At 37.7% G+C, this 17,867-nt stretch overlaps 2 protein-coding genes across 3 annotated transcripts in view; both read right to left on the bottom strand.

The window, feature by feature from the left end:
- Positions 1–658, bottom strand: part of pxdn (peroxidasin) — a 117,336-nt gene extending 116,678 nt beyond the window's left edge. For both annotated transcript variants that reach the window (XM_077238566.1, XM_077238567.1), the window contains exon 1: positions 433–658. In XM_077238566.1, coding sequence (XP_077094681.1) covers positions 433–617 — 185 coding nt within the window. In that variant the 5' untranslated portion in view covers positions 618–658. The remainder of the gene's footprint in view (positions 1–432) is intronic.
- A 1,435-nt stretch (positions 659–2,093) lies between these two features.
- Positions 2,094–17,867, bottom strand: part of myt1lb (myelin transcription factor 1-like, b) — a 267,848-nt gene continuing 252,074 nt past the window's right edge. The window contains exons 19-23 of the mRNA XM_077238574.1: positions 15,658–15,749; positions 15,255–15,358; positions 12,260–12,307; positions 6,631–6,690; positions 2,094–5,061 (exon numbers count right to left, since the gene is read on the bottom strand). Of these exons, the coding sequence (XP_077094689.1) occupies positions 4,921–5,061; positions 6,631–6,690; positions 12,260–12,307; positions 15,255–15,358; positions 15,658–15,749 (445 nt within the window). The 3' untranslated portion in view covers positions 2,094–4,920. The remainder of the gene's footprint in view (positions 5,062–6,630; positions 6,691–12,259; positions 12,308–15,254; positions 15,359–15,657; positions 15,750–17,867) is intronic.

The raw sequence follows: 17,867 nt of genomic DNA, 5'->3' as shown, positions 1-17,867 counted from the left end.
GACCGCAAGTGTGTTATAGGCTATTGGAACAGGCCCGATGTCATAAATACGTACAACATTTTGACCATCAAAGTTGCTTTCAGCCTTTGAGTCTGAATTCGCGTGTGTATCTAGCATGTGACGCCCTAAACGCTGCCTAGGTAGGGTTAGGGTTAAAGTTGTGAGACACAACCGCTGTATGTATCCGTGAAACAAAGACTCGTCCAGATGAGAAACTAAAATCAGAAACTCTGCCACTCAAATTCTTCTGTACTCAGTATGTAACCGATGAGCTCAACGCTGACTCAATGCAAAACATAAACAATGATTATATTACTGACAACTTAAGTCATTTGTAACTCTTAGGGTGGATAAAGCAGGTAAGCACATAAGACATAAACTATAGTTTCTGATTCTCTCAGAGAGAAAAAAAAAATTGTGTAGGCTACTTACAGGATTGTGGTCTGAGGAAGAACTGCGGGCACTGATTCCAGGTTTAAATGCATACATCTGACAGTGGTACGGAAACATAAACAGCGGCTCGGACATGAGAACACCGGGTTTGGGCCACTGCTGAGAAGAAGCACGCCGAGTACACATAAAAAGCAAGGTAAGTTTCGGACAGTCCGCAACGCCATGACCAGCCAGTGCGCCGGAGAGCAGTGTGCAGGAATCCAGTGTTACAGACCGAGTACTAGACGGCATGAGAGACCAATCACAGCCTTCTCAATCGTGCACGATAAAAGCCCATCCTACTAAACTTCAGCCTACTACACACTTCAAAGTACCGGCATTAGTGTAGTACGTAGTCTGAGTATGCAAACTGGGATTCAATCATAAATCGAGGAAGTGGTAAGGGGTCCAAGGAAAAGTTAAGAGAAAAGTAAAAAATAATATAATAATACAAAATTAACAAATAATAATTTAAAGAGCTAATAAACTAACAAACAAATACATTTAATTTAGAATAAATATTTTTATTTTATAAATAGCTACATAAAAACATTAGATTTTTTTAAACAAAAAATGAACAGATTTGGGTTATGATAACACATATTACAGTACATTACTAGAGTAGAGAGAATGGGTCTTTCCACTGGTCTCTGTAATTTAAAATATATGACTGCTTTTAAATTTTAGGATGGGGATATTACATTTTAGGATGAGGATAAAATCCTCACATGAGGATGATCATATTTGGGTGTCCGTTAAATCTAAAGGATTGAAAATGAATAAAGGATTGAAAATCATGATCTAGTACTCAAAATAAATAGGGTCTAAGTATATTTAAAAAATCAATTAAGCTAATAAATGTAAAATTAATTGTAATTTTTTAGTGAATAGGTCTATAATTGAATAGGCCTATATTAGCCAACCAATTATTTTGGCATTTTACTTCTGTGATATTCTACAAAAGAACATTATTTTCTTTTTTTATACATTTATATAGTTTTTGCTTTTCTGTCATTATTATACGCTTTTCATAATAAGAGTCTGTTCACAATGGGACAGTACAATACTTGTGCACGGCTTATTAATATGCATGCATTGATAACGCTGTGTGGAGCACTATTGCTTTCCCACAGTGCAATGTTTTTGTCTTAACTCACTATCAGTTATGATTTTTAACTTTTGGCAGGCACCATTTGATTTTTACTGCCAAAAGTTAGATTTTTACACAAAATTGTCTTTTCACTTAGACTTCTTGCTTCTGTAAAACATGAAACCTCATTTTACAATTTTAACCATTTGTTTGTTGCATAATGCTTACTCACTCACTCAAAAAAAAAGTCAAAATTGTGAGATAATGGATGGAAATGCAATCCAAATAGATCGGGTATAGTTGTTCAAACTAAATGAGAATGCACTATTCATCACAATGGTTAAACATGCACATATATGACAATGATGCAAATTTGGTTTGCCTTACTGGTACTCTTTTACTGGTTCATGGCTGCTTAACAAAAAAAAAAAATGCCATAAACAGAGATCTTTATTAGAGGAAATCGCAGGCTTCTTATACCACGGATTTGCATGAAATATCAAATTATGAAGCCTGTATCGTTTTAAGCATTTCTTATTCTCCAATAAATCATAGAAGATGTCTACTCGAGTCTGTGGCAACACCATTTTCTTTATTCAGAGTACGATGTGTCAACATCCAGCATGACAAATATTGTACAAATTTCCACAATTTAAAAATGAAAACTCACCGCCACTTGTGATCTCATACATTTATAGTAAAATTAAAATGTCAACAAATTCATGCTGTATCGTACAAAAATAAATCAAACTCCAGTTCCACAGAGAGCACAATAGTTTATACAAAATCCCATCTTCATTGATGATTAAACAAATCAACCTTGAAATGAAGAATTCCAGATAAATAAACTCATGAATTCACAATAATTCATATGAAAAATCGCATTCTAATACGTGACTTCTTTTGTTTTACCTTGGGTAATTAGTCACATATCCTTTAAAAATAAATAAAAAATCAATATTATGCATCAACAGTAAATGAGCAGCATGTTTGTGCTTAAATTCCCATTTTCCATTGTACTGATGATGACGATAATTGATTCAAAAACCCATACTAGCCATTTCTCTATTGAAAGCATTACTATATTGGCAGAAAGCTGCAGATGTGATGCTGTGCATGAATGATGGACCCCTAAAAAAGGGCCGATTTGTACAATGGATGAGATCCAGTGAAGTACAAGCACCTTTGCGTTAGCTCTCAATAAGGTATTAACAAGGTTGCTACAGCTAAAAGTACAATGGAAATCAGGGGTGCGCATAGTGCCGCGACCCCCTCAAACTCTACTGATGACTCTAACCACCGATCCCATCGCGCTGGGAGATTTTCTTCTTAAAATGCTTTATTTTGATTAACTACTCTTTTATGATTTTGTACAGTGATTAGACATAAAGTGCTGCTGGGGATTATTTTGTATGATACAGAACAAACTCGACGAACTAGCATCGTTATTTAAAAATGCTCAATATTTCTTGTAAAGATATTGTCCTCATGAATGTCTCAATCCCTGTAATCTCTTGTCAAACCGCTGAACGTTTGTCATCGCGCCTTCCTCGTGCCAAAGAGACACCTGGAGATTGCACATCGTCCGAAGGTGGGATAAGTGCAAATAGTCTTCTGGCACAAAAAGTGGGGGCAAAAACCCTGTAGGTCCCGTTTTCATTGTCTTTACTGTGTGTGTTCTTTTCAAATTCTTTCTACGTTAGTTTCCATACTGTACAAACATCCGAGCATGGAAACGAAGGTGTCCCTGCGCAGCATCGTCCGTCTCTAAACCTAATTTTCATTTCCTTTTAAAACATTTGTATTAAAAGATTTATATAAAAATCAATAATTTACATATAGTAAAAAGATTATGTAGCTTCCACGGTTTACAAACACGAAATTGCATATACCCACCACATAGATTGCATCTCTCTCTTTTTTATATATACATGGTTTAGTCAAATATTGCTGAGAAAGTTCCCTTCTGGCTACTGTAATTTCAAGAATAGACCAAGTGTACAGTATGCGGCGCGATGTTAGAGCTGCTATTGCCGTTACACTGATGCAGGTGTAAATGACGAAGCCACAAATAATCAAAGCGTTTCCGTTTGCAGGAACTCCACCATTAGCTTTCCCTGTCATGACACTTACCATAAAACATTCACATTCCAAATCCACTTCTAAGATCTTTAACACCAATGTTTTTTTTTCCCCCACATCTCTTTAATTGATAGTTGTTATGGTAGAATGCTTTATTTTGAAGGTCCACTAACTATAAGTAAGTTTGCAACTACATGTCAACTAGCAGTCATTAAAGTATTAGTAGACTGTCTGCTAACACTTTATTTTGATGCTCCCCTACAGAAATTCTACTGATTACCTAGTTCTGCCATGAAACTCTAGATGGCTCAGGCTGATAGGTCTAACTCATTTGGTAGCGATCGCATCATTTTCTACATAGAGCTGCTGATTGGTTGCTGTTGCATCAGCGGCCAATGAGCTGCAGCTCAACATTCAAATACAGGTAGGCTAGTGTTGCTGTTATCAGTCTGCAATGCTTTCAGAAACCCTCCCCCTTCCCCAGCTCCACCTGTATAGATCTGCTACGGGGTTAAATCATGTCTGTTACATGTGCAGCAGCAGCAGCTTGTCTTATTTGCTCACAGAAATGTCTGTGAATGTATTGGCAGTAGAAAGTCTCTGTACTTGCTCTGCAGTGTAGCAGATCTATTCCACCAAGACCAAATACATTAACATTTCCAAATCCATTACTACGCCAATCTCTATTACCATACCTATCTCTCTGAGAGTTGTCATGACAGAACTGTACATAACTTTGCAACTACGTCAACTTGTTCTACTAACCCTAACCTGACAGTCTACAACCACTCTGAGAGTTTGTTGGCATGCAGTTGCAAAGTTAGTAGAATGTCTAATGTAGACTATTGAAAAAAGTGTAACCGTTTATATTAATGATAAAAAGAAACAGCACCAATCATCTTTCAGTAGATCTTTCACCAAGCTAACCTCTGTGATTTTAACTCTCTATATCAGCAAGCATCACAAACTAATGTTCAGTAGTGGTTGCATTACTGTTGTATAATATACACTAAAAGGTGCATCAATGAGCAGCGAGAAGGATGATTCACGTTACAAAACGTACAAAATGTGAATGCTTTCCAAAACTATTTTGCAGATATATTTTTTTTAAAAAGCAAGGCCAGAAAAATAAACTCAAAGAAAAATTATGTTTAGTCAGCATAACACTTTTTAAAAGAACATGTATTTAACACTGTTCAATAAACTACAACAGCAAAACGTGAGGCATCCCTTATGGGTTTTTTTTTCTTTCTGAAAGTGTATTTTGTTCCCTGTGTTCCTTCGTTGTAGGAAAGTGGCCCATTCATTCTGAGATGCTAGACTTGAATGCCTTGTACTGCTTGTTTGATATTTTCTAGCAGGGCCTTGTTCTCTGCGCTCTGATACTGATCTTGATTGGTGTACATGTCCGTTAGCGTGGTCACATATGCGTCAAAGCTCTGTTCGCTCATTGGCTCCTGTGAAACACAGAGGAAAGCTCCTGTCAGGTGAAATACAGAATGTGGAAGATGACAACAACATGAATCTGGGTTGTACACTTATGATTTAAAAAAATCTAAAGAATTCAGTTCCTGGAATTGAGGGGCAAACAGGATGCAGACTTCTATTTAGAATTTGAATTCAAGAAATGAGAATTAAAATGGACTCAATTTCAAATAAATGAATGTAACTGCTGTAGTATAAATAACCCCAAAACATATGGGATATTTCAAATTGGTGCCATTAGATTAAAATTTTAATGACATTTTTAAAAAAAATATATATAGAGAGAAAACAATGTAGTGGGCATTTTGTGCTCTATTTTATTTTTTTATTTTTATTTTTTTTTACTTTAATGGCTGTTAATTTCTTTGCCAGTACTGAATTTAGTTTAAGATTTATTATAATAAGTCTGAGTTCAGCCTATCGGAGACTAAATCGACATAATTTGTAAAAACTATCTTATTTATGTTTTAGTTAGTTATAAACGTAGGTAGGTAGATATATAGATAGGTGGTAGATAGGTAGGAAGGATATGTGGGTAGGTAGATAGATAGGTAGATAGGTGGGTAGATAGGTAGGTAGATAGGAAGATAAGTAGGTAGGTAGATAGGCAGGTTGTTGGGTAGATAGGTAGGAAGATAGGTGGGTAGGTATGTAGATAGGTAGGTAGTTGGTTAGATATGTGGGTAGGTATGTATATAGATAGGTAGATAGGTGTTTAGATAGGTAGGAAGGTAGGTAGGTATGTAGATAGGTAGATAGATAGGTGGGTATATAGGTGGATAGGTATGTAGATAGGTGGGTAGATAGGCTGTTAGATATGTGGGTAGGTATGTAGATAGATAGGTAGATAGGTGGGTAGGTATATCAATAGATAGGTAGATAGGTAGGAAGATAGGTGGGTAGGTATGTAGATAGATAGGTAGGTAGGTATGTAGATAGGTAGATAGATAGGTGGGTATATAGGTGGATAGGTATGTAGATAGGTGGGTAGATAGGCTGGTAGATAGGTGGGTAGGTATGTAGGTAGATAGGTGGGTAGATAGCTAGGAAGATAGGATAAATGGGCGGGTATATAGGTGGATAGGTATTTAGATAGGTGGGTAGATATGTAGGAAGATAGGCATGTAGATTGGTAGATCAGTAAATAGATAGGTTTATACTGTAGATAGGTGGATAGGTAGGTATACTGTAGATAGGTAAATAGATAGGTAGGTTGATATACAGGTAGGCAGGTTTATGGATAGGTTTATAGATAGGTAGGTAGGTGTGTTGATAGGTTGATAGACAGGTAGATAGGTAGGTTGATAGAAAGATATGTAGGTAAGTTTATAGACAGGTGGATAGGTAGGTACTAACATTGTAGTAACCACGAACAACACAATTTATGTGTATAGGTGGACATATCATGAAAGATGAAGTCATGATGACGTTCACCATGACCAACATCAACTGTGCTCTGTCAGTTTAAAATTGACAGACATATTGAAAGCATATAAATATTCATATGTATGGTGAGGGTAAGAGTTAAACTGTGGACTTACTCTCTGATGCAACTGTAAACAGCTGTTGTGTCTGACTGGAAGCTCTTTGTGAAGTGATTTCTAGAGGAAAAAACAAATCAGTGTTTAACATGCTCAAAGATCACGACACTGTCTGAACACCCAATAAGACAACTTACAGGTACATTCTTTAGGACATGATGCGATTTATGTCCCAAGAACTAACTTTATAAATGTTTTTATTTATCATTATTATAAATATTAGTATGTCCCTAATCCATATATCATGCATTCACTATTTGTATCACTATGTTTTATTATGTTTACATTTACATTGACCTCATCAAGCTCAAAATTTCAGCTCTGCTATGAAGGAAAAAATCTCATTGCTGACAATGAATAATGTGAAGCTATATGATATTTGGTAGTTAAAGCGTTTTTTTTTTTGGTAACGCTTTAGATTACAGCCCGGAAAGTACTGCGTAATTAAGACAAATTTACAATGTAACTTTCAGTAATTATAGTGTACCTATAAAGTACTGGCATGTAAGTATAAGGGAACAATATGGAAGTTTGTAAAGAACAACCAGGAGAATAAAACAAAATATTTATACTGTGAGTATTATAGAACTGAGGGGTACTTATTCTACTATTATGATACAAAAATCTAACATTTGGGAGCAATTTAGCAAGAACATACACTGCGTACCTTTTTGTAATAATGGTGTACCAATACATACTGTATAGGCTTTTTAAAAATGACAGGGTACATATTTATGCATTTATACAGTAATGTTTTTAACAAAAGTGCACTGAAAACTAAAACAAATTCAACTTTTGCTTAAATATTGGTTGAATGAAATGTCTGTGGGAGTGATTGAAGAGCTGATTGTTTTTTAAGCTAACTTGCTGCAGAATAAACCATATTAAAGCAGCTTAAACCAGGGTTGCTGCACTTTTTAAAGTCATTTAAGTTTTTTTTTAAGACCTGAAGAAATCAAAATGAATACCTTACATTATAGTTGTGCAATATTGACAAAAAAATATCTAGATATTTTCAAAGTTTTGTTGATAATAGTTAGATGATATTTTACTGATTTTGTTTTTGTACTGGTACCATGGAATGGTTTAGGCCTATTGTTGACAGCATACTCACGAAGATATTCATATTTTTCATATTCTATGCAGTGGTCAGTTCATAGCAGTGACAGAATTTTTTTTTTTTAAGGGGGAATATTTGCCACCTTAAATTGATTGTAATCCGTGTTTTATTTCAACTATTCATTTCCTTCTCTGTGGGCCTCTAGTCAATCAACGTAGTGTGATTGTGTAGAGCTATGTCACACGTAGGCTCACTATTGGCTGACGCGGGTCATGTGTGTGATGCGTGTGACGTACAACAACAGAAGCACTTACGCTATTACACTAGTGAACTGACTCGAGGCCCACAGAGAAGAAAATGAATAGTTGAAATAAAGTCGATATTTTTTTATTTTTTTTGCGCACAAAAAGTATTATCGTCGTTTGATAAACTTATGATTGAGCCACTTTAGTCACTTGGACTTTAACAATGTCTTTAGTAACTTTTCAGGGAACAAGTGTCAATCTCTTAAGAAGCCTATAGAGGAGTGATCCAGCTCTCAGATTTAATCAAAAATACAGTATCTTAATTTGTGTTCCGAAGATGAACGAAGGTCTTACGGGGTTGGAACAACATGAGGGTGAGTAAATACTGACAGAATTTTCATTTTTGGGTGAACTATCCCTTTAATAAGTGAGTTGAGGGAGTAATTCATTCAACCGATTAGTTCACCGACGGCTGATTCATTCAGGAAAAGCTAGTGATTGTTCATTGAATCATTCAAATGATTCGTTCAAAACACAGTTTTCGGTCAAAAAAGCATCGCTGTCTGTTGCATGAGACTCTGCTACGGTTTCATTTTGAAATTCTCGTCGCGAAATAAAGGGAAAACAAACAATATTGACAATATTAACCCTGTAAGACCTGTGGTTGTAAAATTACAACATCACTTTTAGCTCCAAAAACACATCTGCAATATATATATTTTTTTTTTTGAAAGACCACATTTACATAGCCAATGGGTCCTATTGTTGGGGCCCATTGGATAGTGAATGTGTATATAGGACTTGCCATAAGGTCATGAACTCAAACAACCTGCAAACTTTCCTGTAAGCGCATCTCCTTGTTTCATTGGACTGGATATCTCAACATTGTAAGTAAAATCCCAGAAATATATATTTTTTGTGATTGTTAGAATGTCTACTTCATTTAAATACTTGGTTATTGTGGAATGCATGCATCAAATTACATGTTTAGCTTGTTATGTCTTAGTTGTAATTTTACAACATTGAGAGAGAATGGTAGTCAAAATAGCATGTGCACCTTGCACTTTACATGGAGGCATTGCACTTCTCAAATGTTCAAATATAGGAGAAATACTTACAGAAATAATGTATTTGATGATTCACAATTTCTAAATGTGTTATTTGTTATAATTTTCCGTTTAGATCAGATTTGAACCATTCTAAATGAATAAATTATTTCTGTTTGCAGTGTATTAAGTCCTTTCAGTACCAGTATTTGAAATTGGTCCTGTATGTTATAGCAGTGAATAACTTTTTTCTTTTTTTACCTGGGCTTTGTTTGTTTGCCCAAATATCTGCTTGTTGCAAGGCAGACGCTGTTTGTGGAATGCTTTGGAGGATGGTTATTCTAGGACAGGTGTGGATTTTCAAACATATAGGGGGTTGCATGATCCATTGTTCAGGGACAGGTGTTATTGTTCTGGAATGTGGGGATGAAGAGGTCTGGTGTTTTGTATATTCCTTTTAGAATTATGTGACTTCAGTGGAATGTATCACATAAATAGGAGTCTTTTACATTTAAATTATTTATACCTGAACATACTCTAACTCTTACAACTATTATTTTCCTTTCAGAATGAAATGAAATCTCTCCAGAAAGTGCAATCTCCGTCTCTGCTTTTTAGAGGAAAGGAACTGCTTTTAGGACTACCATTGCAAGTGAACACTGGGCACTGTTTCTTTGACAGTTTTCAATCTGTTTCTATTTAATATTTATATTTTATGTTTATTTTGAATAAATTCTAATTCATAAAAATATGACTGTTGGGTGATTAGTATTATTATTATCCATGATATGTACTGTTATGGTGCTGTGTAAGCAATCCACACTTCAAATGAGCCCTTAGTTGTTCTGTATATTTGTTCTGACAGTAGCTGCGTTTACATGGACCCTTATAATCGGATTGACGGCTCAATCGGACTAAAAAAACTTTTATGTAAACACCTTGATCGATCTGATTGAGCTCGATCCGATTGGAATTTCGGATTGAAAGGGGTGGTTTATTCCTTTGGTAATCCGATTGAGAGAACATGTAAACACTTGATCGGATTGAAAACCGAAACTGAAAGGATTGCGCATGTACGTTGAAATAGCGTAATGATGTATGACGCACGGAACAAGCTGTTCTTCCTGTTGAATTAAGTGTCATCTAAATGAGTGTCCCATTATTCTAAAATTCTCCGTTCACTCAGCGTCTGTGAAGTGGAGCAGGACAACGTCCCACCAGTCTGCTGTTTAAAACAAATAAAGAACCAATAGATGAGAATAGTTATGTGCGAACGGCGGCAGTATATTCATGCAGTGTGCATATGTCAAAAAAATCTATGAAGCTTGTTACATATAAACGCGCACATCAACCCGATTACTTTATTCATCGTTCATGTAAACGCTCACGCTGTGTTCGGATTCATCAATCGGATTGATTTCATTCCGATTGAACCAAAAGGTGTCCATGTAGCCTATTCGTAGCTAGTGTGAGTGCAAATGCTGAAATTCTGCTCCCAAAAAGGCCCAACGTTGCAATATTACATTTCCTTAAAAACTTACATTAAAACATTTTTTTTTTAGAGGCCTCCTACAACAACATCTGACAGGTGAAAAAAACAAATACAAATATTTGGGTCTAACAGGGTTAAAAAGTAAAAAGTAACTCCCAATGTTAACTTAATTTAACTGTTGTATAAAATAAATATCACATTTGCAATTGTGCACGGGAAAACGGCACTCTTGCACATGTGATATTCTAGTATTACATAATATGATATAAATATGAGACAAAACTCATTTGGGGACATACGTTATCTATAACTGCACACATCACGCAGTGAAAGCAAAGCACGAGAGACAAATGTGATGTCAGCTCCCAGTGCCTCGTGCATAGTTAAAACAATGTTCAATAGCATCATAAACAATACATATCGCACACTCCTAAGCACATAAAGAATGAACTTACAATTGAACTGATATTTACCAACTCTATTCCCTCACGTCACGTGCAGGAGACAGACTTAGGATAATATGTTGCCTCGAATGACGCAAATTGTCACGTGAACAAGCAAATCCACAAAGATAGAATAATAAAAAATACGTAAGATAATTATAGTTTTAATTTGGCAAGCATTTACATGCGTCTAAATCAAAGAGTCATCTAAAATTTAAAGGGCACCTATTATGCAAAATTCACTTTTACATGGTTTTTGAACATAAATGTGTGTTGGCAGTGTGTGAGCAAAACCACCCTAGAATGATAAAAATCCACCCAGTGTTTTTTTTTTACAATCTCAATAAATCATAAGCACTGTCTCAGAACGAGCTGTTCTAAGATTCGGCTCAACGTGATGTAGAACTGAGCAAGTCCCACCGACGCCGGAGTCTCTCCATCATCTGGGTCTGATTCCTGTTCAACATGTACGGCTGAATGCCATACAAAACAGCGGGTCTCGTCTCTCACTCTCAGCCATTCTGCTTCTACCGACTGTTTATTGCCATAGGTATGCAAGTTACGCCCTAATCCAAAGGCTGGGCAGGGATATGCAGCTCATTTACATTTAAGGTGGTACACACCAAAACAGCTTTTTTTAAAACAGGCCCCAAAAATGACATTTTGAAATGGTTATAATAAATTAACCGTGGGGTATTTTGTGCTGAAACTTCACAAATACATTCTGGGGACACCCGAGACCAGTATTTCATCTTGTAAAAAGGGGCATAATAGGTGCCCTTTAAGACCTTTCATAAGTAAAAACAAGTCTATTTTTATGGCCTTAAATTTTAAGTATCCGCGGGAACCCTGTTAAACTAGACAAAAACTAGGCTTTGAGATAAACTAAAACCAGCAAACTAACTTTTATGGTATATACTACAAACTGATTTATGCTTTTTTGTTGTTGTTTGTTTTATCAGAGCTGGCTTTTTAAAGATGCTTTCAGCTCAAAGCGAGTTCCCCTTGACTCTGGCAATAACAATGCGTCAAATTCAGATTACATCAGTTGAAAGACACGTTTGACGTATGGACTAGTTTGAAATGACCTCGGTCGTTCTGATGCACAGGCTCAATTTATTGAATGAGCAGAGAACTGCTGCCTCAAGCCTAACAAAGTTTTTTCTTGATTTTTCTAAATGGACAGACTAAAGCAATACGCTCTTTGTCCGGGACTTGTCCTCATTCTGATGGGGATGGTCCCTTACCATCTGCGGTAGCTGGATATTTGCTAAACTGTTAATCAGTGAATGCCTGAGGCTGGCCGGCTCACGCAGAAGAGATTCATTTTGCTGTTCAATCACCTTGTTTTCCTCCTCTAAGGACCTCAGATTAGACTCCATCGTGGTGATCTGTGGGATATGAATCGAAACACTTGTTAATTCTGATAAAAATTTCGTCATAGTAGTATAGTAACATGTTTAAACTAAGACAAAAGTACAGTAAGTACACTGTGGGATTGAAATTGGATTTATTACACATTTTGCATTTACACTGTAAAGCCTAATTTACTGAGCCACTGTTCACACACACACTGTTTGTCTCACCTGTTTATTGTTTAAATATTTACTGTTTGTTTGAGTTTTGCTGCTTATTTTGTAGAAACCATTTTTTCAGGATTCTTTGATAAATAGAAATTTTAAAAGAACAGCATTTCTTTAAAGTAGAATTTTTCTGTAACATTATTGATCAATTTAATGCATCCTTGCTGAATAAAGTTATTCAATTCTTTAAAACAAAAAAAAAACATACTTTTTAATAGGCCTAGTAGTTGTCACGGTGTGGTGCAGGCAGAAGACGACAAGGGAGAATAAAGTTCCAATGCAAACCTTTACTTAAAATATAATACGAACAGGTACAGAAAGTCTGAAGGTTCACACACACTTTGTAGGACGGAAATCGGATAATGAACAAGGCAACACACAGGGCCTAAATAAGTATGGAAACAGATCAGGGAAACGAGACACAGCTGATAAGACTAAAGAGGTAACAGGTGAGACAAATTAACTAATGAGGGTTGCCATGGAAACAAATGAGTGGAGGGAAAGCAGCATAAAGGAAGACGTGACTAATGAACATACAAACATTGAGATTGATAGTACTCCCCTCTCCCGGTAGGCGCATCCTCGTTCCGTAGATAGGCCAACTGTGGAGGGAGGGGACTCAGGAGGAGGACGAAGAGCAGGTGAAGCTGCACCTCAGCTCTGGCGACTGAGGTGCAGAGGGAGTGAGGACCAAGGAGGAACAGAAGGGAGTTAGGAGTACAATGGAGCCGGGGGGACGAAGGGACGAGTCGTAGCTAGAGGAGTGCAGTCCAGAGGCGAGGGTAGGTCAACGAGCGACCAAGGTGGATCCGGGGGGACGAGGGAGCCTGGCGAAACTGGTGAACCGATGGGCCAAGGTGGAGCTGAGGGAGGTAGGAGCCAAGGTTGAGCTGATGGATCGTCGGGCCGAAGTAGAGTCTTGGTCGCGGTGGTTGGAGGCGGAGACTGGGGATCCACCAACCAGGCTGGAGCTGCAGGCTGGTAGACCCACGGCAACCTCACCTCTGCGAAGGTGGTGTGAGGAGCTGAGGGGCTGACAGGCAGTGGCGGAAGAAGGGTTGAGAGGTGGTAGATGGGAGGAGGTGGGAGAGGGAGGCTGGGTGGGAGTTCAGGAACCGGTTCAGGCTCAGGTTCTGGAACAGATTGCAGCTTGGGAACAGACTCAGGCTTAGGAACAAACTCAGGCTCAGGAACAGATTCAGATACAGGCTCAGGGACAGAAGGCTCAGGCTCAGGAACAGATTCAGATACAGGCTCAGGAACAGATTCAGATACAGGGTTGGGGAGAGAAGACTCAGGAAGGGCGGTCTTAGCGGGACGAGACTCTGGACTGGTGGTCTTGGCGGGAGGAGACCCTGGACGCGCGGTCCCGGCGAGACGAGACTCTGGACGGGTGGTCTCGGCGGGAGGAGACTCTGGGACATGGTCTGGAACAGGTCTGGGAATATTGACAGTCCTTGGGGCAGGAACAGGTCTGGGAACAGAACGGGGAACAGGAATCGGAACCAATCCAGTCCAGAGGTGTCTGGGAGGTCGATAGGATGGTTGAATGCGGCCCCGATCCGGAACAAGGTGCCCAGGATCACGTCATCGAGGGTGCTGGTGACGGCAAGGCGGCAAAAGTCCTTGACAAATAAAATATAGTTTTGGCTCTCCTGAGCCATGACGATTATTTTCACCCTATCGTCCATTTTGGCATTCCGATCTTCTGTCACAGTGTGGTGCAAGCAGAAGAAGACGAGGGAGAATAAAGTTCCAAAGCAAACCTTTACTTAAAATATAATACGAACAGGTACAGACAGGCAGAAGGTTCACACACACTTAGTAGGACGGAGATCAGACAATGAACAAGGAAACACACAGGCCTTAAATACGTATGGAAACAGATCAGGGAAATGAGACACAGCTGACAAGACTAACGAGGTAACAGGTGAGACAGATGAACTAATGAGGGTTGCCATGGAAACAAATGAGTAGCGGGAAAGTAGAACAAAGGAAGACATGTGACTAATGATCATACAAACAAACACTGAGACGTGACAGTAGTGAATTATGTGTATATACTGTATGTTCTTAGTTTCGCTTTCATGGACTTTTAGTTTGTATTCATTAGTCACATATGTTCCTTTGTCTTAATTTCCCGCCACTCATCTGTTTCCATGGACACTAAACTCAATCATCAGAGCTGTTATTCATTTAGTTAATCAACATTATGTATTTAAGTTCCTCCCTGTTCACTCTCAGTTGTCGGTCGTTTTTAGTGTTAGAGTTTGTTTTACGCACACTGTTACACCGTATGTATTTACCTGAGTTTACTTTATTGTTAAAGACATTTTGTATTGGAACCTGTGGACTCTCATCTTCATCGTCTTCATCTTTGGAACAATCACAATATATATAAACTATTTATTTATTTTAGCTGTAAATAAGGTTGTTACAATCCTAAAGTGTCAGATACATTTTAGATAACACAAATATTATAGTCAAAACGTTGGAATAATTGGAATAAAATGAAAGAAGTCTCTTTTGCTGTCCAAGGCTGCATTTATTTGATCAAAAATACAGTAAAAAACTTAATTTATGAAATATTATTACAATTTAAAATAACTATTTGTTATTTTAATATATTTTAAAATGTATTCTTGTGATGGAAATTATTATTGGAGTTCAATTATTAATAATGCTTCTAAGTAATAGTAATAGTAATACTCACAGTAATACTCACATATGGAAATGATTCTATAAATACCCTCACCTGTGTTCTAAGTTTGATCATATCCGCCTCCACGTGTGAATTTGATTCATGTAAATCTTTAACATCTTCATCCAGCTGTTTAACATCTGCATCACAGTCTAAACCTAGAGTGAGAACAGACAAACTTGATATATAGCAGAAAAAGCAAATACCTGTACATAAAAACACCCTATCATTTTACAGTATGCTTACTCTGTAACTGTACTCATATGTGTTCGCATAAACTCTTGGGTGGTTTGAATTATTCCCAGGCATTACAAACCACTTATCTATAATTGGTATTATTACAGACATTGAGAGACTGTCATAATTTGCACTTTTACTTGCATATTTTGAAAAGTCTTGGTGACTGGTTTTGTTTGAGTTCTGCAGTGTAATGTGAGATTTAAGGCTTTGTCTTTACCATTGCTTGTTTGCTGTTTTATTGTGAGCATCTCCACTCCTGATAGTCGGGCTTTCTTCATCGCCGCTGTGGCACGTGGGCAACCAGAAAGACTACAAAAATGAGAGAAAGGAGAATGTGGAGTTATTAACACTTTTCCCCAAAAGAGACTGTGACTGTGTATTATTTTGTTTATGTGGTCTGCAGTTACCCACTACTAATGATTTACTTCAGTCTCAAACAGTTTACACTAACGTTCAAAAGTCTGGGGTCAGTAAAATGTTGTTGTGGAAAGAACTTAATACTTTTATTGAGCAAGGATGCATTAAATCGATCAAAAGTGACAGTAAAGACATTTATAATGTTTACAAAATATTTCTATTTCAAATAAAGGCCGTTCTGAAAAGATAAAATGATTTCTGAAGGATTCCGTGACAATGAAGACTTGAGTAATAAAGCTTTGATCACAGGAATGAATTAAATTCTAACATATATTCAAATAGAAAACAGTTCTTTTAAATTGTAATAATATCACAATATTACTTTTTTTGGATCATATAGTCTTCAGTACAGCCTTGGTGAGCATAAGAGACTTCTTTAAAAAAAAAAAATACTTACTGATCTCAAACTTTTGAACAGTAGTATAAGTGGTATATATATATATATATATATATATATATATATATATATATATATATATAGTTTTTATTTTTTTCATAAAAAAACAAGAAGTTTGCAGAAGTTGACTAACCTATGCCCCTTTCACACAGAGATTCCGGAAAATACACGGATAATGTGTCCCGGGATCGTTTTATTTTGGTTCATTCACACTGCCAGTGATTTTCCGGAATCAATCCCAGGACGTGTTTGCGTTCACACAGAAGGCACTCTAGCAATTTTACGGCAATTTCCCGGGATCAACGCGCTGTGTGACAGGGGCTCTATAGTCATTATTTGTTGTCATTAATGTACCTGCTACATCCCTGTCAGGGCAGCAGAGGGCGCTCTCACCTAAATATTGACCGGACTCACATGCTGTTTAGAATAACATTCTATCGTATTTAGGGGCCAAGCACCGAAGGTGCGGAGGCACCTATTGTATCTGTTCCGGTTCTTATTATTATTAGGGGCCAAGCACCGAAGGTGCGGAGGCACCTATTGTATCTGTTCCGGTTCTTATTATTATTAGGGGCCAAGCACCGAAGGTGCGGAGGCACCTATTGTATCTGTTCCGGTTCTTATTATTATTATTCTTCTTCTTCTTCTTCTTCTTCTTCTTCTTCCGACTGGGCGTCTATGGCAGCCCCTAGAACCGTGTCCGGGAAAGTTGTTCCGGTTTGACATTCTGATAGAGGACAGTCCCAACAGTAATTGCACCAATTTTGGTGTCTCTAACTCATTGCCTCTAGCGCCACCACCTGTCCAAAGTTTCACTTTTATTATGCTAATAACTTTTGAACCGTTAGGCCTATCAACAAAATTCTTTTTTCCTCTGATTCCTGAGCTCATGACAATTCGATCGCACCATATGACGTCATTTTACGTCATAAAAATATGGCCGCCATTTTGAATTGTCCAAAAAACCTACTTTTGCGAACTCGTCCTAGACGGTTTGTCCGATTCTCACAAAAATTGCACCAGATCATCTCCAGGCAGTGCCGACAAAAAGTTATGGAATTCAAGTTGATTCGTCAAACCACTTTCGATAAACGCGCAAACAAATTTTACGTAGCGCTTGCGAAAACAGACGTAAGGCTGTATCTCCGCAACGCTTAATCGTATTCAGACCAAACTTGGTACATGTCATCACAAGCATGACCTGAGGCTACATGCTGCGTTTCGGCGCAGCGCCACCTACTGGTCCGGAGATATGAAAAACGGCTATTTTCGCTCATAACTTCTGAACGGTTTGTCCAAAAATCATAAAAGTGGTCTCTGTAGATTCAGGGCGTCATGCCGAGTCGACTGATATCGAATTTTCCCAGATCGGCCATTTTGGCTGTCGGCCATTTTGAATTATGTGCTAAAATGCTGTATTTTTTGAACGCATGAACGAATTGTTACGAAACTCGGTATGGGTCATCGGTACGATGCCCTGAAGGAGCCTGAGAAGTTTCGAAACAGCGCCACCTAGTGGTAAAATTTATTTTTCAAATGCTTATAACTCTGGCTGTGGTTGACTTATTTTCACGGGAGTCATCTCGTTGAGGTCCTGAATCCTTGCCGAGTCC

The sequence above is a fragment of the Siphateles boraxobius genome, unplaced genomic scaffold (assembly GCF_051911475.1).
Source record: "Siphateles boraxobius isolate OS27281-9 unplaced genomic scaffold, OSU_SipBor_1 22, whole genome shotgun sequence".
Lineage (NCBI taxonomy): Eukaryota > Metazoa > Chordata > Actinopteri > Cypriniformes > Leuciscidae > Siphateles > Siphateles boraxobius.
The sequence above is the reverse complement of the archived record's forward strand: the minus strand, read 5'-3'. Positions and strand labels throughout refer to the sequence as shown.